Genomic DNA, 26,871 nt, shown 5'->3' with positions numbered 1-26,871 from the left:
AACAGAAATGTTCCAAGGTTCAGCCCCTGTTACACTGGAGATGCACTCATAGTTGGACGTGGCGAGGTCCCTGGCGGGAACTTAGAGAAGAGGCTGTTATTCTATATGTGAAATGCGTATGACCATCGTTATTAACGCGGTCTCACCAGATACGATGGATCGGACCATCGAAGCGTTGAGGACGCTCAGACTACGCTGACGGAGTCCCTCGAATGCGTAAAAAGTGGCAGATGGGTAGTGAATCGGTTGCGCCTACTCGAGTATGTAATGTACACGACTGGCGGCTTTTACTACTACTTCTTGGGGGTGGTTAGCAATTCCACTTTAAACGAAACCGCAGCCGGAGCGGATCCCGAAGTTTATACGCTGGGGAAGCCTCAATACTCTGAGAGATAGAGCGGCCTTCTCTGTTTAGGAAGTGAGCAGGAAACCGCGTAGCCCTTTACGCGGGGCATAAGGTTCGATGCTTAATGCGGACCACTCGGAATGGGCAAGCGGAGAGCGAGGTTTGTCTTGGCCCCTCTGGGCTGGGCGACCTCTACACCAATGCTGCGGGAGTAACACATATCTGTCGTACGCGGAGGGGCGGCAGCTCTCATCTTGAGAATCAAAACGTCCGATAAGGCCTACGTGCCAGGTGCGGACGATAAAGATCCTCATTGTCCTTTTAAGGATGACCGAGTATGCGGCAAGCAATGTCTCTTAAGTTTTGTCTGTCGTCATTGTATTAGTCCCAAGAATCTGTTGATGATGTACAGTAGAGGGTTTGACTTCAGTCTTGTTATCTTATTTTTGCTCCAGTCAATAAACTCAAGTATGCTTATGTTGTAAATCTTAGGTAGGATTTGGATTAGAAAACAGAATTGCGCTATCATCCGTATAGTTAGTAATGGTTATGTTGGAGATTACAAAAGTAATCAATATTAACGGAATAAATAATGGGACCAAAAATGCTCCTTTGTGAGACGCCGAGTAGTATTAGTCTGATATCTGAGTATCCGTTGCCGCAGCTCATCCCGAAGCTTTCAGTTCAATTGAACTCGAGGAAAAGGTAACAAGAAATTGGTAGGAAGCGTTTAAGTTTACAAGGATGACTCGGACCAAGACCCTATTTAAAGCCTCGCCACTTCTTGGATCTCACCCAGGCAATACGGAACAATACAAGTTACATTGCGACCAGTTGTTCTTTCTTTCTACTTTTTACTCTTTTAAATAATTGACTTTCTGAGACTACATATGAATGATAAAACAGTCAGTTCCTTCGTCGAGCTTTAGTGAATTCCATTCATCAGGAGTTTGAACCTACTATTAATAGCTGGCAATGTTAACTAATATGAATATCTATTTGAAAGCAGTACATCTAACATCTCATGAACATCTAACAATATTGAAACTCATGGTTTCAAGCTTAATTAAATTACAAATTAAATTTTCAGTGAACAAGACCAAACACTCGCCTATTCTATATTGGAAATATAAACCCCACCCGGTTATCCTATCCTGCATACAATTATGAAAATCTTTCCTACAAAGAAAAACAGCAGTAGCAATTTACGTTTTGATGATAAGGGAAAAAATATGGATTTTTCATGTTTTCGTTCTTTTTTGAAAAGTGCTCTTTTGCGCAAAGATCCTGTTTATTCATGAGTATAGAGTAGAGGCTTTTTTAAATTCAACCCGGAAAATAATTTCAAAACTTTAAAATGATAATAATACTATAGTTTAAAATTCACTAATTTCGTGGTCCACTTGACCAATTAATATATTACAACTTTACTACAATTTTATCTCAACTAAAAACCTTAATTAATTGTAATAGTTTAAAACATCACCATATCTTTTTTACATAAATATTTACACCATTCAATATCATTAACAAACAATTAACAGCGAGCAAACGAAATTTCAATCAATTCAGTCAATGGGCTCTAAAGATAGGGTACAGACAGAAAGAGGCCGATATTCCCATTAGATAAAGTCGATTTAGTGACCCCCTTAAATAAATGAATCCGTATCGCCCGGACTACTCGATTAATTCTCCTCCGTCGAAGCGTAAGCCGATATTTTTCGCCGGATAAATATGTTGCTGTATTCAAAAAGAAAAGATCCTGCCTAAGTGGAAAAAATGCAAAGTGTATCCCACACGTCGTAAAATGAAGATGAACACCGTAGTGCTCTCAGAGCTCGTTGTGAGATGGCGTTGGGCAAATTGATGGACATTCTGATCATACTATATTTCGCAAAAAAAAACCTTCGCATTAATTCTTCATAACTGAAAAATTATTTATGCGGATGGTAATATTTTTTGAAAATTCACCTTACTCTTGGATCCGTTTATAAAGTTTATCAAATTTATTTTTACAATATAATACTTCGTCAATGTTAAAATTTTCAATACTTCAATATTTGCATTAACAATTAAGTTTAAATGTTTGTTTGAAATTGCTCCAAATTTTATATATGGCCTGTCAGACTCGGACGGATTAGGAATCCGCTAGCATCCTAATTAAAACGGTATTATTATGTTGAAATTTACATCAAATTTCCAAGAAACATTACTATGACATTTGGGGAAGGGAGTGTTAACGAATGGATTAGCTATTGGTTTATGAACGTTTTGGGTGGAGTTAATTCGCTAATTCATAAATCAGCCTCAAGGAAGACCGTCCAGGAACTAACTGTGAAAAAAACTCTTATGAAACTAATGTTAAAGTAAAGTCAGCACAACTGAATAGAAGTGCACCCGACTCAGCTAGTCAAGACACATAAAGAATATTGGAAAAGTAAAAATATAAAATTTATAGGTATATCATGAACGCATTGAGGGGCAGCAGTTGGGACTGCTGCATAATGGCATGAGTTTTGGCGCTTGCTACCGGGCTTTGAAAGAATTATAAGAATCGGTTAGGAGACCTATATACTCGATGCCGTGTTCAAGCACAATTCTTACATCGGGTGGCATTCCTACGCGCTCTCTGTACGGAGCCAAGGAATTACACCCTTGGGGGACACATCGAGTAACCTTTCTCTGCATGCTGGACACACCCGAGGGCTTTGAACCAAAATTAAGTGTTCGCAAGATAACCTCGAATCGGGTGAAAATGACCCCTCATGTATGACAGGAATTTCATTAATTTACATACTTTGACTGTAATAATTTTTATTTCATAAAGTTTAGTTGCTAAGCAATTTTATCATGAAAACGGGCATTGCATGTGAAAAATCAGTTAATAATAAACTTAATCATGGCTATAAAAGCAACATAAGCTTTGAGCCTTACTTTATGTCCTAGTTGTTTGTATTAAAAATTTTCGCGCATAAATTAGAATCAGATGAAAATAATTTTTAAATCCATTACAGTTCGTGGTCCGATTGACCAATTAACATTTTTCAATTAATTAATGTTTAAGAAGGTGTTGGTTGAGATAAAAAATTCAGTGTTGCGAGCAGGATTTGAACCCACGACCTTCGGCTAAATACGCCGCTGCTGTACCACTTGAGCTATCGTGACCTCGATCCGTTCGAACACTAACTTCCCATCTTAACTTCACCTCTCGAATTTTCCCTCCTTTTTGCCATTTTGCAAGGATTTAAAAGGATTCATATTTTCATGGGTTCGAATCCCGCTTGTGACACAGACGTTTTGATCTCATCCAATACCTTTCATAAATATTAATTAATTGCAAAACATTAATTGGTCAATCGGACCACGAACTGTAATGGATTTAATAATTAAACTGAAGTATATCTTCACGAAAGCACTCCGTGGCCATTTCGTTTGTCGCCGAGAATAAAATACGACATTTGAAAAATGGCAAAAGAGGAGGGAAAATTCAAAAGGTGGGGTTGAGATGGGAAGTTAGTGTCCGATCGGATCGATGTCACGATAGCTCAAGTGGTAGAGCAGCGGCGTATTTAGCCGAAGATCGTGGGTTCGAATCCTGCTCGTGACACTCACTTTTTTATCTCAACTAAAAACTTTGAATAATTGAAAGATATTAATTGGTCAAGCGGACCACCAAAACTGGTGAATTTATGTTTAATATTTTAAAAAATACACTTTACACAAAAAATAAACGTGAAAAATTACTTCTGAAATCAAACTTACAATTAGTCCGAGTGGATCGAAGTCACGTTAGTTCAATACCTTCCATAAATAATAATTTTTAAATATGACATATTCTATGAACTCAGGTTTTACGAACAAATATGTACTTTTTTCGATAATTTTGGCCCATCTATCCTCGACATTTTTATTTCATAGACTGTTTTGACATTATGCCATATTCACCGGTCAGTCAGGGATATAAGCAGGGAGAAACAAAGTGTTGAGTCAAGTTTGTACATATTTGCCTGAGAATTGCCTCCTTCTCACTCTGCTTGTAAAACTCATCAGGCCTGACAACGAAATCAGTGAGGATCTGTTATTTCAGTTGTCTTTTTTACCGTTGACTCCTACGCAAAGGATATTGTACAATACCAATACACTTAAAAATTTTAAATTTTTTAAAGAACACCCTCTAAAAAGGAATTATGTTAAATATTGAAGATGGCAAAAATTTAATAAATCAAGCAAATAAAACCCAGCGAAAATAGTCGATCAGCGTTAAGACTACAGGTTGAACATCCATCTAACTTCAAAAACAAACCCAGTAAATGGAGATAAAAACTTTACCTTCCAGTTGGCAGGTGTCAGAAGGAAGACCTGATTCATGCAAATCCATTAATCTTACAGCACTATTCTATTAGAAAGGTTCAAGACGAGACAGCTGGCGGTAATACACCATTTTACTTTGTCAAAATAAATAAAAACACACGGTGGATTGGAGGGAGAAAAACAGAATTGCAAAGTCTTGCCAATAGTTGAATTACAGCAGAACATTTGTCCACATTCGGTTTTTTTTTTTCCTGTGAGCTTTATTTGATAAAAATCACCCAGATCCAACACTTAAGATGGCAAAACGACAGACCAACACAATGAGGACAGCCAACCGGAACGACTAAATCATTCGATTTCTTTTAGACAAGGTTTATGTTTAATATATTTCAATTAATTAAGGTTTTTAGTTCAGATAAAAAAGTCAGTGTCACGAGCAGGATTCGAACGCACGATCTTCGGCTAGATACGCCGCTGTTCTACCACTTGAGCTATAGTGACTTCGATCCACTCGGACACTAACTTCCCACCTCAACCCCAACTTTCGAATTTTCCTTCCTTTTTGCCATTTTTCAAATGTTGTGTAAGATTCTCGGCGACAAATGAAATGGCCACGGAGATTTTTAGTGAAGGTATACTTCATTTTAACTTATTAATTTCACTAGCTTTCGTGGTCCGCTTGAACAATTAATATCTTACAATTAATTAATTAAGGTTTTTAGTTGAGTTAAAAAAGTCAGTGTCACGAGCGGGATTCGAACCCACGACCTTCGGCTAGAAACGCAGCTGCTCTATCACTTGAGCGACAAAATTAATAACTCCGTCTGTACACTAATAAAACGAGTTTAAAAATCTTTTTTTTTACATTATTTGCTGGTATGTATATCTGTATTGTATACAACAAAAACTTGATTTAATTTAATTGCTTAAAAATTATAATTTGACCAACTTTTGGGCCTCTATGATCCCCTTTTTTAAAATTAATTAATTGTAAGTTTGATTTCAAAAGTAATTTTTCACTAGTTGGCGCTTAAGATGACCTGATGATAAAAAAAAATTTTTAAACGTTGAAACAGAAAATCCATCGATTTGTTCTGGAGATATAGAAGTTTCCTTCGAAACTCGATAATTTCAATTTATCGTGTAACTGGTTAAAAAAACAGACACCTGACAATTTAATTGAATAGAATTGAAATGAAAATTTAATTTGGCCTTAATTTTTTAGCATCACCAGATTCTACGTGAACAATAACCTTTGGAGTCATACTTGGATTTACAATAAAAACACTAACTTCCCACCTCAACCCCATCTTTCGAATTTTCAATCCTTTTTGCCATTTTTCAAATGTCGTGTAATCTATATGATTCTCGGCGACAAATGTTTTTATCTCTCTTATTTAATTGAAAGATATTAATTGCTCAAGCGGACCACGAAAACTAGTGAATTTAAGTTTAATATTTTAAAAAATACACTTTTTTTCAGCCTGACAATTTAACGCGTATGTAAAATTTGAATAATTGTGCATTCTAAAATGCGTCAAATTAATGGATATGCGTTGTCAAACACCAAGAGACATCATCCAAACAGTTCAAACAGAGTAAAATAAAAGAGACAACGTTAAGGAAAAACGTCGAGGTACAAATTTTCAAATTTATTACGACAGATTTTCCGCCTTGGTTACGATATCCCACGCAGCCATGTAATAAATTGCTCCCGGTTTGAACCCCAAGAAACATTGCTCGAACAATTGTAATTGGGGATGTGAAAACAACATAAATATCTGAAATGCAATTATTTATCTATTTATTAGTAACACCATATGCCAATATGTTCAGCATATTTTTTTTCCATAAACGATATATTTAACCCTATCAGAACCAAAACATTGGTTTGAAAACGAAGTAACTTAATAGGAAAAAGTCACATATTAACAGATAAACCTTTGAAAAAGTGCCCTTACGGGCGCAAAACGTTGGTCTAATTTTACATTTTTATGCGACTAAAATGTTTTATTGGCTTCAGTCACCATCAACTACTAAATGTAATGTTTTTTCTCCCAATTTTTAATAGTACTTGCTTAATATGAAATAATTGTTAATTTGATTAACTTACTATAAATTATTAACTCTTAGATATTGTAACTTTGCAGATTTAAAGACCAATAAATCATATAAAATATCTTTCCAACTCGTTTTATCGGCGTATTGGCGGAGTTAATAAATTATTTTTCTTTTATTTATTCATGAGATAAATCAAAAGTCTTTTATATTATGCTAAATGTAATATCCATTATTGATGGCTGCGATTATATCAAGCTGAGTAGTTGGTGAGTATTACCGACAGCACGTTGATTGCTCAAAAATTTATAAATTGGCTAACGGGTCTGCACAAAACGGGCCTATTTCAAGGTGCAAACATTCCTAAGCAATGAAAACATCAACAACTGAATACGTAGAACACTAAATCTATAATGAAAAGGTGGAACATAAAACAATTACGGACTCAAGCAATATGTAAATAAGTTTAGAATGGATTTTTTGTTTGTATAAAAACGATTTAAATTCTTCAGAACTACGTAAAGAGCTAATCCCTTTGAAAAACTGAGAAAACTAATTGAGGAAAATGAGATTAACAGATTCGCTCGTTTTTAGTTCTTATCACTTTTGGTCTCAGAATTACTAAAACTGGGCCCTTTCAAGCCCGAAACATTTCTCAAATTATACATGTTTGATAAATCAAGATATTCATTTGACTGCAATGTCTATCGATTTTTTTGACCAATTACTACTATATAGTACTTTTTATTAGCTAATTGTTCGTTTGATTTATTTGATTCTTTGTTTATAGCCTTACAAACGTAGAGAAATCCCAATGATTTAATTATACTATCTTTGTTACAATATGTTATTATAAATTGAAACTAATACTATTTACTTTTAAAAACAGCCGTAAATGACAAATTAATAATTATAAAGCTATGATTTAGTCGTACACGAAATGTAGAAAATCTGTACTTAAATTTAGACATTTCAGCCAATTATTCATAGTAATAAATTTTATATAATTATTCAGAAATCGTGAGATGCGGTCTGGTGTGATGTAGGTTTCAGAAAAACATTTTCTTTATCGTGCCAACGTTTCGATCTTTATTGAGATCATCTTCAGGGCCTGGGATTTACAAACATTGTTTAAATTTAACAAATACATGTACAACAATGTTTGTAAATCCCAGGCCAGAATGTAAATCTTAATAAAGATTGAAACGTTGGCACGATAAAGAAAATGTTTTTCTGAAACCTACATCACACCAGACCGCATCTCACGATTTCTGAATAATCATCGACTAACGATCTCTTATCACCACACACTTTTTATAGTTGATCATTTTGTTTATTTTTCAGCGCTCAAGTATTGTTATTACTTTATAAATGTAAAAGCCAATCAGCATTTCATAAAAAAGCTTTTTTCCATAGTTTGTGTTGGTACAAGCGTAAATAATGCTTTTATTTATGTATTTACTAGTTAAATGAAAGAGAAATCGTTAAGAATATTGTTTAAATTAGTGTGAAATGTTTTTTTCTTTTGCCATAGAACTTAAGATGCATATGTTACAAGAGGAAAGAAATTGCATTAAACCTATATTTTTCTATATTTCGAATACGAATTTCTTAATTCCCCCTTTCGTATTCCCAATCGTTCGCATTGCACAAGTATGATTATTCAAATCTTCACTGAGAGGCAAATTTTTAAGAAGTTCCAACAAGAAATTTTTATTCATTTTATTATCATTTATATCGAGTAAAAAGACGATTGGTTGCAAAATAGTCCTTGTGAATTTATTAAACACCAATTTCGAATAACTTTATATATGGACTGTTCAATTCAAGTCCAATCCGTTTGTAATTTTTTGTAGGTTTGTCTCGTATGGTTGTTTTTCTTATGTTATGAATATTTTCACCGTTAAAAATCCTCAGTAGAGGGAAAACGGGTGGGAAAGAAGATTTCACAACATCTATAATTGATGAGCCATTTGTCAAAATACGTACGATACGGTGTCGCTGGGCTCCAGCACCGCTGGTTTCGCATGGGAGTTCAGAAAGTGACTGAGCTCTCATGGTTTATACCACCCTCGCCCATCTGCGCCGCCCCACCACCTCAAAAAAACCCTTTTACAAAATATCATCCATGTAATTAAACACTTTTCTATTCATCAATCTCTGTTTTTTAGGGAAAACAATACTCCGAAAAGAAAAACCGTTTTATAAATAAAATTCGGAGAAAATGATTTTAGATATAATCAATAATGGCTTATCAACTGCTCGGATTTGTACGAGAAATAGTTAAAACCACTTTTCTCTTCAATGAACCCGAATTGAAGTATAGCTTTTTAGTTTGCTCACCATTCATCCTCTATTCAATCGAAAACATATATTAAAAATAGAAAATATAATTTTTGTGAAATATAATCTAATAATTTATACATATCATAAATATAAAATTTAATCTCACTAATTTCGTGGTCCGCTTGACAAATTAATATATTACAATTAATTAAGGTTTTTAGTTGAGATAAAAAGTCAATGGCACGAGCGGGATTCGAACCCACGATCTTCGGCTTGATACGCCGCTGCTTGAGCTATCGTGACCTCGATCCACTCGGACACCAACTCCCATCTCAACCCCACCTTTTCAATTTTCCCTCCTTTTTGCCATTTTTCAAAAAAAAAAAAATCGAAAGGTGGGGTTGAGATGGGAGTTGGTGTCCGAGTGGTCGAGGTCTCGATAGCTCAAGTGGTAGAGCAGCAGCGTATCTAGCCGAAGATCGTGGGTTCGAATCCCGCTCGTGCCATCGACTTTTTATCTCAACTAAAAACCTTAATTAATTGTAATAAAATTTAATATTAATATAAATGTAAAATATATGAATGTAGAAATGATGAATGATAGAGTGAGTGTGGTTTATTAAAAAGATAGTTCCTAGTCACAGTGAGTTGTTTTGCAACGATCCGGATTTCGAGCTTTTAGCTCATCATCAGGTTGAAGGAGTTCTACAACCACAACTCCCGACATGAATTGCAAAAGTCGGTTGAAAATATTTTTTAAATTTTGAAAATATAATTTGATATAATAATAATATCACAGAATAAAATACTTTCAACCGAATTTTGCAATTCATGTCGAGAGATGTGGTTGTGGAAGTCCTTGAACCTGAAGATGAGCTAAATGGCTTGAAATCCGGATCGTTGCAAAACAACTTACTGTGAGTAGGAACTATCTTTTTTTAAAAAGGATTACATGAATGATGTTTTATTTATGGGCCGATAAAAATCAAGGGGTCATCTCCAGCCCTGTGCGCTTTGTAACTTAGCTGACTAGCTGACGAAACCTCGATAACTTATGTACGATTTTTAGAAATCCTTTTATGAGTATGAGAAAATGGCGGTTTATGCGTCACAGGCATAAATTAAATTGGGCTACTTAGTCAGCAAGAGATAGGTTGAAATAATTGGAAATCCCCAAGCAAGGAGAAGAAAAGAGTTATCAGAGAAGTGGCCAAAATATAAAGAATGGAAAAACGATTGGCCAAAATGATCGGAAACGACCCAATTTTAGACTTTCAAACGTTAACAAATATTAATATTTATTCACAACTTTGAGGCCTACTTTTCAAGTACAATGGGACTGAATGTTGAAATTAGAAAGTACCAGATCTAACATGATCAATGCACTTTATAACAAAACTTTTATGTTAACCTGTTTAAAAGGGTTAGTTAAGTTTTTAAAGTTTCTATGAGGGGATTCATTAAAATTCAACTCAGAAGCTCAAACAATAAACTAAATATTTTCTTTCTTTTTTGGTCTCAGGCCTGATCAATTAGAAGAAAGTACACTAAACAACAAAAGATTTATTTTACATCGATTATATAGAAATAAAACAAATAATGTCCTAAAGTGTAGTGGTACCTTCATTTCCATATCATACTAGTTTTCTTTTTGTACAATATTCTAAATCTGTAAAATAAACATAATTTTTCTTATAACAAAAATACAGTATATATTAAAATCACTATTATCACGAAGAAATAGAAGGGGAAAAGCATTGAAATTGGTAACATAATATATTTTGGTGAAACAAATATATATATGAACGTATGAAAACGTAATATCGTATATCAAAATTTTTTTATTATTAAATGAACTTATATAATATCTCGTGAGTTTTTATTTTATAGTTGCCGATTTTATTGTAAATCGAAGTATGACTCCAAAGGTTATTGTTCACGTAGAATCTGGTGATGCTAAAAAATTAACGCCAAATTAAATTTTCATTTCAATTCTATTCAATTAAATTGTCAGGTGTCTGTTTTTTTAACCAGTTACACGATAAATTGAAATTATCGAGTTTCGAAGGAAACTTCTATATCTCCAGAACAAATCGATGGATTTTCTGATTTTGTTTAAAAAATGTTTTATCATCAGGTCGTCTTAAGCGCCAACTAGTGAAAAATTACTTTTGAAATCAAACTTACAATTAATTAATTTTAAAAAAGGGGATCATAAAGGCCCAAAAGTTGGTCCGATTATAATTTTTAAGCAATTAAATTAAATTAAGTTTTTGTTGTATACAGTACAAATATACATATCAGCAAATAATGTAAAAAAAAGCTTTTTTAACTCGTTTTATTAGTGTACAGACGGCATTAATTTGGTCGCTCAAGTGGTAGAGTAGCGGCGTATTAGCCGAAGGTCGTGGGTTCGATTCCCGCTCGTGACACTGACTTTTTTATCTCAACTAAAAACCTTAATTAATAAATTGAAAGATATTAATTGGTCAAGCGGACCACGAAAGCTATTGAAATTAATAAGTTAAAATGAAGTATACCTTCACTAAAAATCTCCGTGGCCATTTCATTTGTCGTCGAGAATCAAATACACGACATTTGAAAAATGGCAAAAAGGAGGAAAAATTCAAAAGGTGGGGATTAGATGGGAAGTTAGTGTCCGAGTGGATCGAAGGATCACGATAGCTCAAGTGGTAGGGTAGCGGCGAATCTAGCCGAAGGTCGTGGGTTCGAATCCAGCTCGTGACACTGACTTTTTTATCTCAACTAAAATACCTTAATTAATTGAAAGATTAATTGGTCAAGCGGACCAGAAAACTAGTGAATCTTACAATTAGTTTTAAAATAAAAAATGTAGCGTAAAAATAAAAGATTGGTTTTTTTTTATAAAAGCTCACACGGTATATTATAAAATTATTTAACCAAAAATCTATTAAAACAACTCGAACTACGTCATACTAAATATTCGACAAAATTGAAACAACCGCTTGAGCCAAAACTACCTCTGACGTGTCAATGAAAATAATGCACTTTGTAAAAAATCATTCAACCTAATAATTAAAAAAAGCCGACAATGGAAAAGTAACACAAAATAAGAAAAACTGTTCAATAAGGTGCTCACGTGGTGCTCCCAATAAAGGAGCCTAACTGGGAGCACCACGTGGCCGACGGCTCCACCACAACCATATATCAATCCGAATAACTATGGAAAAGCCGAATAGCCATGGAAACATGTGCACATGAAATAATTAACAATCTCAAGGAACAATACAATCAGATGGGAATCAAGGCTTCTAAATAATTTCAAAACTAGTCCGGAACTGCCTAAATACCTACAAAAATGTGTGATCTACAGAGGTTATGTCATCAGGGAATTTCAGGCAAAGAGGCAGTAGAGATTTGTGTTATAATAAAAGCTATATAAAAATAACTGTGGTATTTTGGGTTACTGAACACAACAAATGGGAACATATGCCAGACATGAGGCAAGCAAAAAGACAAATTCAACCCTATGCAAAAACAAGAATTCCTTTTCAATAGAAAGGAATTCAACTTCTTAACAACACATGCTCCAGTAGTAATCAATTGTACAAATATGTTTTTCATAGCGGATATTGGTTAGGTTTGAATGTTATCTGTTACTATCACAAAGAAATGAATACCCTTATTTTGACCACCATTATCGTAAGAGCAAACAAACTAACTTACATTACTGAGAGCAAATATATGCAAAATAAGTGTCACAACCGTAAAAGCGGTAGTACAGCTGGATTTTTAATGTTGTGTGTTTTCGCTTTAGTCTTGGATAAACAAAAGTCAATATTGATGGATCATGACAGGATTTTTGCCAACAACCGCAATAGCGTATACTTACTAGATAAATCAAAAAAAGTAAACTTCCATCTCTCTCCGGTAAAATTTTGTTTGTAGAGTTGCGTCACGTTTCTTGCGATCGGTTCCGTTTGAAAATTTTCCCATTATAAAGAAAATAAAATTGAAATTTTCACAATTAAGAAAGAATTATGACAATTTTCTTGAAACAATGCTGGAAAATTTCCTTCGGCGAAATCTATTAAACCATAAAGATATTACGTATTGGAGTTCACAGCCACCATTTCCCAATATTGAACAATGGATATTGCAAACACGTACGAGACAAGTAAAGATGTTCAATGCTTGCAGACCATCAACATACGAGTATTGTTAGTTCACAATTTGTTCGAGGACGCGGCGAGGCCATTACGGCAAAAACCAGTGATAATGTTGTTTGTCCACCCAGAAACGTAATCATTAAACCCATTTGGCTTTTATGATGTTCGAAAGGAGTTCTTGCATCGAAATTCCGAATAAAACCATATTTGATGTTGGTTTTTCGAGTCCACTCTATGGAAATCCATGTGAAAATAGACAATATTATTGTTTTTTTAAAGTTGCATATTGAATTTTCCACAATGGCTATCAGGTAGGCTTATTTACAAACAACTACTTGGAAATAAATCGGTTTAATTTTTATGCAAGAGGCAGTTATCTAATAACTTCTGATTTGCACTCAATTTATTAAATTTTTCAAACTTCTGTCTCTTCTAGACATAATCGACATTGGACATCTATTAATAGTCCATAGTCCCCCAACTGGAGCATGTCTTGTAAATATTCCAGTAAGAGTCTTTAATTCCTTTGTAGGACTTACTTTTTCTCCTATTGGGTAGTTTTGCAAGTTGTCTTTTTGCTTGCCTCACGCCTATAGTCTTTGCTTCCAATATTTGTTGTATTCTTTAGTTACACAACATTTCATTTCTCTTTTAATGTGGCTATAGTTTATTCTACAGTATGATTTAAGCATATGGGTTGTTCCGTGGATCCTTTTAAGCAAATATATCTGCTGTAATTTCCTCATGACCTCGGACCACTGTAGCGTTAAGTTACAATAAGAATTTTAGGGGATTAAGGCAGTTCCAGAGTTATTTGAGATAATCTCGAAGGCCTGGGCAGCCTTTAGAGCTGCTTGACAGTCTGACGATTATTGTTGCACCTGTATGATATATTTGGTTTATTTTAAGTGCACAGTTTTCTGAGGCTAGCAGAGTTCGTCTTGAAAGATTTATGTACTTGGGCCGAGGACTATTTGATGCTCAAAGTTATACCTCATGCCGATGCCCACCATTTCCCATCTTTGAGCCTTCAAAATAGTAATTTATTTTTTTCCCATTTTTCAATCCGCTCGTGACACTGACAATTTTATCTCAACTATAAACCTTAATAGGTAATAGGGTAGGTCCCTCCGTGATCGAGTAACGGCAGCTCAAGTGGTAGAGCAGCGGCGTATCTAGCCGAAGGTCGTGGGTTCGAATCCCCGTCGTGACACTGACTTTTTTTTAATTTCAACTGAAAACCTTAATTAATTGAAAGATATTAATTGTTCAAGCGGACCACAAAAACTAGTGAATCTATTGTTTATTGATGTTTTTTTTCCCACCTCTATCCTTAATTTGTTTCTCTTTTCGCAATAATGAGTGGTTCTACAGCAGTTAGCCTGTGCGTTTTCATATGGTTATGTGCTTCATAAGACACAAAAAACACCAGTGAATATGGCGAAATGTTGACAGACTTAAACAGAGAACAGGATGATCGGAAACGTTCAATCGACAATGTTAAATTTGCACCATGCTTTTCCATTAGCTATGTAAATTAGTGGGAATTAAATTAAGCATTTCCCTTGTCGGTATTCCGCCATTTTCAATAGCTGGTTACCTTGTTAGTAGTGCCTATTTATAAGTTTGCAAAATATCTCTATTTTATAGGTTTGTACAAAAAAAATGGAAGGAAGCACAAAATAATACATACTATCGTATACTATTTTCTTTCTAACCCGACTGGTAAGCTTTCAAAGTAAAGTTGCGAAAGAAAAAAAAACAGCGAGGCTGCACAAATAAGCTCCCTGCTTGTATTCTGACTCAGTGATGTCTTTCGGCTGAAATGCGTCCGACAGACCAACATAGCGAGGATAAACCGGAATGATAGGAACGACCGATGTAATCACCCAGCAGAGGTCAAGAGGAAATCTCCCTACAAAAGAAAATGAATAAGGTACGATTTCCCGATATTTAGGTATTAAATAAATAATTAGATTTTTGAGTTGTTTTATCTGGGTTGACGAAAATCTTTAAATTTGCTAGATTAGTCGGTACAAATAACGAAAACAAACATCAGAAAATAAGAGAAACTGTAGCAATTGATTAACAAATCTAATAACTAGTAGAAAAAAAGCTATATTTTCCTATTTGGACCATTTCGACCATATTTCGACAACTATATGGCAATGAATCTTTTCTAGGGTTGTGCCTGGCAGTGCATTTTCCACGACAGAGACATATCGCGAGGAACATAATGGTAGATAAACCAGAAGGCAATAAATCAAGAGGCGTTAACAAGCCGCCAGACGCGATTTCTTTTGATTTTCGACAAATGGAGATCTTTTAGAAACCTATTATTCCACAAAAGTCAATTGTTTATTGACAAAAGCACACTTAAACGTACGATACATAAACATAAAGGGTATTACAAAATGGAAAAAATGGTTTTTGGCATTACTTACAAGTTTACAAGCAGAAATTGTTTCATAGAAAATTTCAGAAATCATGTAGCATTTGTTTCGTACTAGAGTTTGCTATGTTCGTGAATAATTATCTAGACTCACTAGTTTTCGTGGTCCGCTTGACCAATTAATAACTTTCAATTAATTAAGGTTTTTTTTAGTTGAGATAAAAAGTCAGTGTCACGAGCGGCAATTGAACCCACGATCTTCGGCTAAATACGCCGCTCCTCTACCACTTGAGCTATCTTGTCTTCGATCCACTCGGACACTAACTTCCCATCTCAACCCCACCTTTTGAATTTTCCCTCCTTTTTGCCATTTTTCAAATGTCGTGAAATCTATTTGATTCTCGGCGACAAATGAAATCGCCACAGGGTGCTTTAGTGAAGTTATATTTCATTTAAACTTATTAAATTCACTAGTTTCGTTGTCCGCTTGACCAATTAATAGCTTTTAATTAATTAAGGTTTTAGTTTAGATAAAAAAAGTCAGTGTCACGAGTGGGATTCGAACCCACGATTTTCGGCTAGATAAGCCGCTGCTCTACCACTTGACCTATCTGGATTTTTTAAAGTTTGTAAAATATGACAAGTGTTGAAAAAGACACGTATGTTCGTAGTTTTAGTCGGTCAACGACCGGATTGTGGGACTTTGTTTAGCAAGGTGATGAGGAGTCAGTACTTTTCGTCTACCTGCTTATAACCTTGACCCTCAATTGTAGATGGTGAAATATCGAAACGTGTTCTCATTGACCAAAACAGCTAGATTAGTTAGACCAAACTGATCGAAAAAGTCTAACACCATCGGATCACAGGAGAAAATCACTCAACTATAAAATTGGCATCAAGAATAGAAGTAACATATTAAATTATATATTTGTAATATGAAGGTAACCGATTTGTGTATATTTCTGTTTTGGTCTGCGATGTGTCTGTTTTTATAAGTTAATAAAAGGTGACAAGATTCAACAAATGACCCATATGTAGTCGTTTTAGTCTTTAAGACCCGACGGTCTTGTAGCAATATGAGGAGAAAATAACATCGAGGTATATAAGACTCAATAATTTGCGTCTCCCCGCTTACAACCTTCACCATCAACTGAAGACGGCGAAATGCCGAAACGAGTCTGGCAAGCAAATACAGCTAGCATAGGCAGAAGAGACGACCAGTAACTATTAAATTACACGGTCATCGCCCTCCAGACCATACGAAGAAATCACACGAAATATTTTCTAAGATATTATACATATATGATTTCAATTTTATATATTAAATACAAAACCTATATTAATTTTATATATTAAAATTAAATATATATAGGTAATAAAGAATCAGGTTCTTACTTTTTATGTGGTACTTCTTTTCTGCATTAATTAACCAGAAACTGTCTACAGTGACCTCCACATCTTATTTGTCCTTGGTCTAGTTAAATCCTGATTTAATTAATAACATATAAAAAATTAATTCTTCATCCCAATTAGTTAGTGAAAGAGCTTGCCGTTCTTTGAAGTGGCTGTGGCCTCTATCTATTTGAATAGATTCTATTTGATTCTCGGCGACAACATTTGAAAAATGGCAAAAAGGAGGGAAAATTCGAAAAGTTGGGTTGAGATGGAAAGTTAGTGTCCGAGAGGATCGAAGTCACGATAGCTCAAGTGGTAGAGCAGCGGCGTATCTAGCCGAAGGTCGTGACTGACCTTTTTATCTCAACTAAAAAAACCTTAATTAATTGAAAGTTATCTTAGACTATAAAGAATTTAAGGCCAGCACTTAGTTTACTCTATTTGTTCAGTCTGAAATTAGGGTTTACTCTGGAAACAGGATAACACTATCCTTTTCCTTTCTTTTGCATTGGGTCCATGCAGGTGTTGCACCGCTGCGGACTTTTTTGTTGAAAAAGATCCACTTCTAAAGTATCTATCCACCAGATAGGATCTGAGTAAGAACCCCTTCGGTTTCAGAGGAAAACTAGATGCCAACACGATCAAAAGCTTGTTCCACTTCGCAAAAAGCACCAGAGCACCACTCCTTCTCGAAAGGACATGCAAAACTATCCAAAACCAAATGATACTGTTGTATAATAGAACGTTGTTACCTGAATCCAAATTGATTGCGATAATATTAAAATTGGCGAAGATGGGATGAATTTGTTTGCGGAGATATTTTTCCATGATTTTACTAAAACTTTTACAATATTACTACTACATACTAAAAGCACGTTTGGAAGAAGTTGAAGTTAATTAGGCTTAGGGCTTATGAAATTATGAAAAATTCCATTGTTTTGAGAAATAAGTAGTGCGGAGGGTTGGGTTATAAGTGTGGTTATGAAAACATTTTATTTTGAACGTACAGAAGTATTGAAGCGGAAATAATGTCGAATCCAGAATCTTTTTTATAAGGGGTACATTTTTAATAGCATGCATAATATCTGAAGGAGTAAAGGGTTTTGAAGATTAAATGTTACTTATTACAAATTTAACAAAGTTTAATTAATTAAAAGGGAAGAAAAGAAACTCAACCCGATGAAGAACAGACACTAAATTTAATTACTTTCGCCTTGTTTTTCAGTTTGCAGGGGGGCACACAGGTTTCAAGTTTAATAATAAACTCATTTCAAAACTGCGACCACGAAGAAGAGTAGCAACCCGAATTATTAAATCATAATAATAATCGTTGAAAAAATTCACGGGACCTGCGGGTCACAGGCGTTCAGGATGTGAAGTTATTCCAGTCGTTAACGACAGATGTGTTACTGAACAGTAAAAACGTTCTACGCATGAAAATTCCTTGTTCTTTTTTTTACGACGGTTCTCAACAGCAGAGGTTAAATCAACCCTCAGGGTGCCGGTGTTTTTGAAAAAAAGCCCATTTGTAAGTATGTCGGGTTCGGAGCAGGGCCGCTAGATTCGAACCCGGGACCTATACCTAAAGCCAGGAACACAACCGATGCTAAACTATGCGACGCTACCCTATGCTACCCGACGCAACCCGACTCAAATCCAAACTCCGATTTTCCATAAGGTTGCATTACCTCCGTGCACATCTACCCGATGCTATGCCACGCTAACCCACCCGACGCTCTGCGATCCCCACTGTCCAGATTTTCGTCGGGTCGCATCGAGTACAGCCGAAGACAAAAGAACCGGACACTCATATTTTTATTCAAACTACATGTATTATTGTCGTTATATTAATTACAACATACTTATTTTAATATAAACCAAATTAACTGTGATTAAAAATTAATTAGTTTTTATTTAAAAAAATAATTTTAATAGTTTGGTAGAAAATCAATCAAAACACCGGAATACGATTTTTTGATATAAAGAATTTTACTAACAATTTATTGTACTCGCTTCGGCGGTACATATACTAAAATTGGAACAATTTATTACACGGTTTTGCTCATAAAATTTAATTAACAATTTTAGTTAGTTTGGCTATGATAGTTTGGCTCGTAAAATTACACCATTTTCGTCGGGTAGCATCAGAACAGGACACTCATATTTTTTGTAGTATATTTCAAATTAAGTACATGTAATTTTGTCGTTATATTAATTACAACATGTTATTTTAATGTAAACCAAATTCATAAGTTTTTATAAACATTTTTTAGTTATGATGGTTAGGAGTAACTTTATTTAAAACAATTAAGTTTAACAAACAATTTATTAGATGGTTGTGCTCATAAAATTTAACTAACAATTTATTTCAAAGTTTTGCTCAAAATAGTGCATTAAGAATAAAAGATGCGTTGCGATTGTGATAGTGATTATTGTGATAAACGCTGCGGACTGTACGCGACGTGTGCTTGTGTAGGATAGATGTGCACACCCCACCAAACCGTGGCAAGGCGTCGGGTAGAGTCGCATGGCGTAGCATGGGTGTGTTCCCGGCTTAAACTAGTGGTGGGAAGTATGATTCTTTTAAATGAATCTATTCCCTTCGATTCAATCCCTGAAATGAGTCGATTCTTTTTTTCGATTCTTTGATTCCCCACTCCTGGTACCAGAGCTTTCTGTTTATTGGTTTCTCCCTTCATCCAAATTTCCCGCCATTATTCAAAATAATTTTCAATTCTAGTATTTATTTACCACAACGAAAAAGGTAATATAGTATTAATTTTAAGTATATAAATTGTATCAAATCGTTGTATTTTTAGAAAGAAAAATAATGATGATTGTAATACTAATGAAAGCCTTATTTCTTTGTACTTAGTGTAATTGTATATAATTTATTTTGTGTAGTGATTAGTGACCGTTAGTCGATGATTATTCTTTGCACATTTCTTGGAAGTAAATAAAAATAATTATTTTAAAAATAAAACTCAACAAAAATCACATATCTTTATTGATACATATTATTAATGAATTATTACTTAGGTATCTTACATATGAATCAACCAGCATTTACATTGTTATAAGAATTAATAAAAAGTAAGATATAAAAAATGTGTTAACTGATTGCTGATTTATATAGGCACAAATCCACAGACGGGTGTGCACATTACCCACAGGTACAGAGTTGGGCCTATCACTTCTCAGAGTCCACCGACACTCCGACAGTTCCAGTTTCACAACGGATTGCCAATGGCTCCTGAGAATCACCTACCCCAGATATTGGGGTTAGGCTCTGTGCGCTGCCAACATCTAGGTCTTTTCAGTGCTCTGAAATGAAATAGCTGTTGGCAGTGCACGATGCAATCAGTAATACAATCACACTCTCATTCACTCTTAAATACAATCATTCCTATTTACATAACTTACATACTTACACCATTCATTCGGTTAGGGCGGTAGAGTAATTCACTTAAGCTTAATTATTTTAAAACTTAATTCTCAACATGAAATCTAGTTCCAATCTAAATAGTAAACCAACTTATGTACCTTCAGAGTTTTAAATATTATTTACTGTAAAGCATATCTTTATTTTGATTAATAAATAACATTTGTGCAATTTTTGATGAAGTCAGACGGGACGTTTTTTGGGTACATATCTGACCCCATTTAGAGAAAATTCTCTCACGGGGAACAGAGGTTGCAGGAATGCACAATATTTTCAAAGCTAGATTATACAAATTAGGAAATAGACTTTTCCTATCGTTCCACCAAACCATAGGGTCAGTGCGACGGTCCACAAGAGGTTCTGCTATATATTTATCGACTTCGACAATAGCAGAAGCTTTTGGATCTTGGACCGCTCTCATAATGCACACTGACTCATCAAATTCTTGCCAAATTTTGGATGTACTTGGCAGATTAATTGAAATTTCAGCTCGTGACTGTGGCTCGGTTCGGACAACAGCTTGAATTTTTTGAATTATTAACTTCTTTGTGTTCACAAATTGGGATTCTTCCCCAAATCCTTGTTTTTTGAACCGGGGGTCAAGAAAGATTGATTGACTTACTAAATCATTCCTTTCCCGGTTCCCAAAACGATGACTTAAGGATTCGAGTAATTTATCTCCTAACAGTTCAACTACTTCACTTAAGCCTTGCGTGCTCAAGCTGTGTCTTGTACACCTTACCAGGCCACGAGCTAAAACAGAGGTTTTAGATAAGGATATATTTTTTTCTGAAGAAACTTCCTCTGTGACTTCTGAGAAGATTTGCAGAAGCTCTATAGCTTCTTTGATGATTTTCCAGTCATCATTCTCTAATAATAATTTGGGATTGCAAATTGCTAAAGCCGAGATTACCGCTTCCTTATTTTTGTAAATGCAATCCAACATTTCAAATGTTGAATTCCAACGAGTTGAAACATCTTGTTTTAATTTTAAAGCTTTCATACCTAAACTCTTTTGAATTTCTTCTAATTTGGCCATGGCATTTGTACTTTGTTTAAAATATTGCACGATTAATTTGACTTTGCCAACTGTGTCACCTATAGAATCTTTAACCGACTCCTGAACGACCAAGTTAAGATCATGTGCAAAGCAAGATATGTGCCGCAAATTTAAAATTCTAATTGCACCCTTTATATTCGCGCCATTATCTGTTACGACAGCACATATTTTATCAGCAATGTTAAATTTTTGTAATACTGATTTTATCCATATAGATATATTTTCAGAAGTGCTCCTTACTGAAAGTTCGCAACACTCAAGTAAAATTGACTGTAAACAACTATTTTGATCGAAAAAATGTGCAGTTACTGCATAAAAATTTACTGTATTTATGTTAGTCCAACCATCTGCAGTCAGACAAACAGACTGTGTTTTTTCTAATAATTGAATGATTTTCTCCATAGTGGAGGTATACAGGAAAGGTAAAAGACTTTGTGATAAAGTTTTCCTACTTGGTAACTTATAATTTGGACATAACATATTAACAAACATTTTAAATTCTTTATCCTCTACTATACTAAACGGCTGATACCTTGAGCAAATCATTTTTAATAATTGTATATCAATTTCTCGGCTTTTATTTACTGTAATTGGGCGAGTTATATTAACGAAACTACTTATGGAGGTTTGTCCTAACTGGAAGGATGGTGTTGGCGTTACAAGTGGTGAAACTGAAAGGTTTGAAGTGGAACGAGAAGAACAGCCTTCCTTGGAAGAAGAGGGTGTTTGAAAGAACGCCACAGAGAGTGGCTAGTCCACATGCTGAACTTCAATTTCTTGCAATCTATTAGTTTGGGTAAATTGAACAACTGGAGGAACAGGAGTTGATGGTGAGCGGGATTGGGCTTCACGATGAACGTTTATCGTAGGGTGTCTTTTTATAAGGTGGCGGCGTACTTGTTGACCCTCGTGTTGAAATAATTGCTTAACAAAAAAAGCACTTCCCTTTCTGCCGGTTGTTCTCATCCAGCTTTACAAAGTGGTACCAGATATCAGATCTGTTAGCCATTTCTAGTTATTAAAAAACAAAAAATTAAATTGGTAACAAAATGCAAAAATAAGTATTTTATTAATATCATTATATATTTTTATATCCACTTAGGCTTTGTAGCGATTTTTTTTTTATGGAGGAGTGTTCTTAATTGATGTTAAATACATAGCTAGCTATTATACATACCTTGTAGGTTGTTAGTTTTCACAACTTGAGTCTTAATGAACTGGGCTGGACCTGGAATTGTAAGACTGGAGCAAGGCGTTGCCGTTGAAGACGTGGGCGCAACAATCAAAATAGGATTTTCTAATGCCGAAGGAAGAAAAGGTATAGAGGGATTGGAACTGGAGTATGAAATAATAAATTAAAAAAAGGGAAACTAAAGTAGCAATAAAAGAAGAATAAGAATTTGGAATAAAACGGATGAACACTAACACACAAGTTTCACTAACAAGTAAAAACGTAGGAGATTTGATTTGAATTCACTTTTTGGCAAGGTACTCTCTCGAGAAAGGCGAACTAGTGAATGAGAAACTTTTAAACTAAGGTCGGATATATATATAGCTTAGCAAGCAGCATTAAAATGCAAAAGGCTTAAGAAGGTAGAGAAATATTTCGGTTTCAGGTCAAGAGACGACTGCCTGGCTTGACCCTATACTCTAACGAACCTTTGAATTAATAGTTGATTTTAACGAAGAACAAAAAGAAAACCGAACTTGGTTTTTGTTGAAATTGATGAAGGTGAACCAATTAATTCTTTTGGTCATGCGATTCCCTGATTCATTATCCCCTATATTATATGCATGGACCAGAGCTACTTACTTAACTACTTTTTAGTTATACCACAATACCAAACATACAACAAAAAACGTATTTAAAATAAATTCTAACAAATCATAGATATTTTGAGATGGAAAATGATACTTTCAATTAATTATTTCATTTCAGCCAAGACCTTACATAAAAAGAATAATTAATATGAGCAATGTGTAGAGATTAGTGACCGTTAATCGATAGTTATTCAGATATCGTGAGATGCGGTCTGGTGTGATGTAGGTTTCGGAAAAACATTTTCTTTATCATGCCAATGTTTCGATCTTTATTGAGATCATCTTTAGGACCTGGCATTTACAAACATTGTTTAAATTTAAATTTCAAATTTAATATAGATTACATACATATCTCATCACATCAAACATTTTCACATAGTCTAATTTTTCAACAATTTAGCCTTCCTTTTTCTATTCAATAAATAATATAAATAGTATTTATCCCCGTCTATATAATCCTGAAAGGATAATCTGGGGAACCTTTACCAACGTTTTTCCCTTTGTCGGCTCTTTTCACCTCAAACTTCAAAGAAGCCGACGCCTTATATAAAAATGTCTTTTCTATACCGACTTCATTCCCCGTCCCTTCAAAATCCAACTTATATAAACATGAAACAGCAATATGTAGATCACTGACACTCTCAATACGACATACAAGAATGGCACAATTACACAGAAAACAAACACTTTGAGTGAGTAGAATATAAAAAATATATTTTGCATTGTAGAAATTCACCTTTTTTTCCATATCCTACATGTTATTTGTTAAATTTAAACAATGTTTGTAAATCCCAGGCCCTGAAGATGATCTCAATAAAGATCGAAACGTTGGCACGATAAAGAAAATGTTTTTTCTGAAATCATCACACCAGACCGCATCTCACGATTTCTGAATAATATGCCGGGCAATTATGACCGCCGAACACGTATGGATTAATATGATAATTATTAGTATAATAGAGCACAAATTATTGCTCTCTTATTTTTTTTATTTGGTGTTAAATTATTTACGTGGCTACGAAAAGGAATTTATTATAAAATATAAATAATTGTTAATGTTTACTTACACATTTTAAATAAAAGGGAAAAAATTAATAGACATTTACATCACACACACAAAATTTACTGATTCTATTTATTTATACATATTTATTACTTCTACGATATTTTGCATATTGTAAATAAAATTGTAAAATTTGAAAAAAGCAGATAATTTACTAATTTAAAAAAAATGTTCATTATTAATTTATTGATTGGTCAAGAGATTCTAGATGGGAACATTAAGTTCGTTATTGACAAATTGAATAAAACGTTTCCGCCCTCGGAGAAAACTGGATGGGGGTTAGATAGACAGTCGTTAAGGAATCGAAAGAATCAAACTGGGAGTCCGGGAGTTGAGGAATCGAAGGTGGCTACGTAAATGAATTACTATAAAATATGATTTTTTTAAAATGTTTACACATTTTAAATAAAAGCAAAAAGATTAAATGAATTTTATTAATTTAATTAATTTACATCCCATACAGAAAATTTACTGAATGAATTTATTTATACATTAAATTCACTTATTTCGTGGTCCGCTTGACCAATTAATATATTACAATTAATTAATTTATCTCAACTAAAAACCTTAATTAATTGTCATTTATTTATACATATTTATTACTTATACGGTATTTTGCATATTGTAAATAAAATTGTAAAAGTTGGAAAAGTAGGTAATTTATTAATTTAAAAAACGTTAATTATTAATTTATTGATTGGTCGAGAGGTTCTGGATTGGGAGCATTTAGTAAAATATGTCTCCGCCCGCGGAGAAAACAGAAGACGGGAGTTGAGGAATCGAAAGAATCAAACTGGGAGTCCGGGAGTTGAGGAATCGAAAGAATCAAACTGGGAGTCCGGGAGTCGATGAGTCGCCAAAAGAATCGAAGAGTTTCTTAGAAGAATCAAAAGGAATTGTTACAGGAAAAAGAATCGTCGGGAATCGTGTGACGTAATTCGTCCCCTCCAGTTTCCTTAACTTGACCGCAACTCACTTAAAGGAATCGATTGGGTGGTCGATTCTTTTAGATGAGTCGATTCTCCATCCAAACAGTGATGAGCGCCGTGTCAAAGCCTAAACCGTTGCGGCCACCGACGCTCCTGAAATTTCCTTGTTATCGCGATTTTCATTATCCCCAAGGCAGGCTTCGTTAGAATCTCTTATCGATTAAAATTCGAGCTCGGACTAGCTCAATTGGGTAGACGCCAGTGCACTTCAGGGCATGTAGTAACCGGTAATCAGCAAGCGTTAAGTTAATAACATAACAATAATTATGTTGGTTAATAAAAATGGTTTTAACCTTTGGTGTACGGTTATTATTACCTAGGTTAAGAAACTAATTAGCTTCGTTCCAAAACATGAGAAGTTCTAGCACATAATTACAAAATTACCTCGAAGATAGAACATTTAGTGGAACAAGATGATTCTTATACTGTTGATCAAATTACTTTTAATTTTTTCTAGACACCTAACACCCATTGGGAGGAAGGCTCGGACACGAGACCGTACGTATTTTTCAACCTAGTATTAAAAAAAACTTTTTCATCAGGTAACCAATGTGAACAACTTTTACTAGCTGGGATGCAATACACCCCGTGTCATTTTTTTGCACTTTACGGAGATTATTTTAATAACGTTTCGAAACAAAACGATGAAGCTTTATTAGAATGAATATTCGGAAATTGTGAGATGCGGTCTGGTATGATGAAGGTTTCAGAAAACATTTTCTTTATTGTGCCAACGTTTCGATCTTTATTGAGATCATCCTCAGGGCCTGGGATTTACAAACAATGTTTAAATTTAACAAATACACGTAGTTTGTGGAAAAACGACAATTTATACGATGCAAAAAATATTTTTTTATATTCAATCAAAGTATTTCTACACACTCAAATTGTTTGTTTTCTGCGTATTTATAAATTCACTTTTTTCCACATCCTTCATGTATTTGTTAAATGTAAACAATGTTTTTAAAATCCCAGGCCCTGAAGAAGATCTCAATAAAGATCGAAACGTTGGCACGATAAAGGAAAATGTTTTCTCTGAAGCCTATATCACACCAGACCGCATCTCACGATTTCAGAAAAATTTGTGGAATTGGGGCTTACTACCATAGCAAAGTACCATAGCACAACAGCATTTACCCGACATTTTTTCCCGAAGTTTACATTTTATTTGTTCGGTTATTAGGAGGGGAAAAACCGTACGTGATGAAAGTTAATCCAATGCAATTAAATAAATACTCCAGTATTGATTACAAAAATAATTGGTCATCGGAGTAATTAAGAGCATAACGAACTTTGGTTTTTGATATCCAGTTTGTCAGTATGACCCGGTGTTGGTTACCCTCAAAATAAAAAACTTAAAAAAGCACTGAAACGAATAAACGACCTTAATAACCCTGTGCGGCTTAGCGGACTACATCTTAATAATTTTTGCCACGCAGTCCCCCCCTTCAGCCGTTACACTAACACAATTTTACGGACGGAAGATTCCTGATGGATTTTTCAAAATCTCCACTTCTAGCCAGAGGCAAAGAAGCGAAACGAATCTCCTCCGATAAC

General features: G+C 34.5%; 2 protein-coding genes across 3 annotated transcripts in view; both read right to left on the bottom strand.

Annotated features, from left to right (window-relative positions):
- The window catches only part of LOC106667104 (neuropeptide CCHamide-2 receptor-like), a 212,518-nt gene extending 203,769 nt beyond the window's left edge, over positions 1–8,749 (bottom strand). Inside the window, exon 1 of one of the 2 annotated variants that reach the window (XM_014394808.2) lies at positions 8,705–8,749. The gene's annotated coding sequence lies outside the window, so the exon portion shown is untranslated. The remainder of the gene's footprint in view (positions 1–8,704) is intronic. The other variant, XM_024227264.1, reaches the window with a different exon arrangement.
- Positions 8,750–13,962: 5,213 nt separating this feature from the next.
- Positions 13,963–21,420, bottom strand: LOC112127022 (zinc finger BED domain-containing protein 1-like). The gene is made up of 2 exons (XM_024227274.1): positions 20,589–21,420; positions 13,963–14,033 (listed from the first exon to the last, which is right to left on the bottom strand). The coding sequence occupies exons 1-2, from the start codon at positions 21,418–21,420 to the stop codon at positions 13,963–13,965; spliced, it is 903 nt and encodes a 300-aa protein (XP_024083042.1).
- Between the last annotated feature and the right edge of the window lie 5,451 nt (positions 21,421–26,871).

The sequence above is a fragment of the Cimex lectularius genome, unplaced genomic scaffold, assembly GCF_000648675.2.
Source record: "Cimex lectularius strain Harlan isolate CLEC.00 unplaced genomic scaffold, Clec_2.1 scaffold181, whole genome shotgun sequence".
NCBI classification, from domain to species: domain Eukaryota; kingdom Metazoa; phylum Arthropoda; class Insecta; order Hemiptera; family Cimicidae; genus Cimex; species Cimex lectularius.
This window is presented reverse-complemented; position numbering and strand designations above follow the sequence as displayed.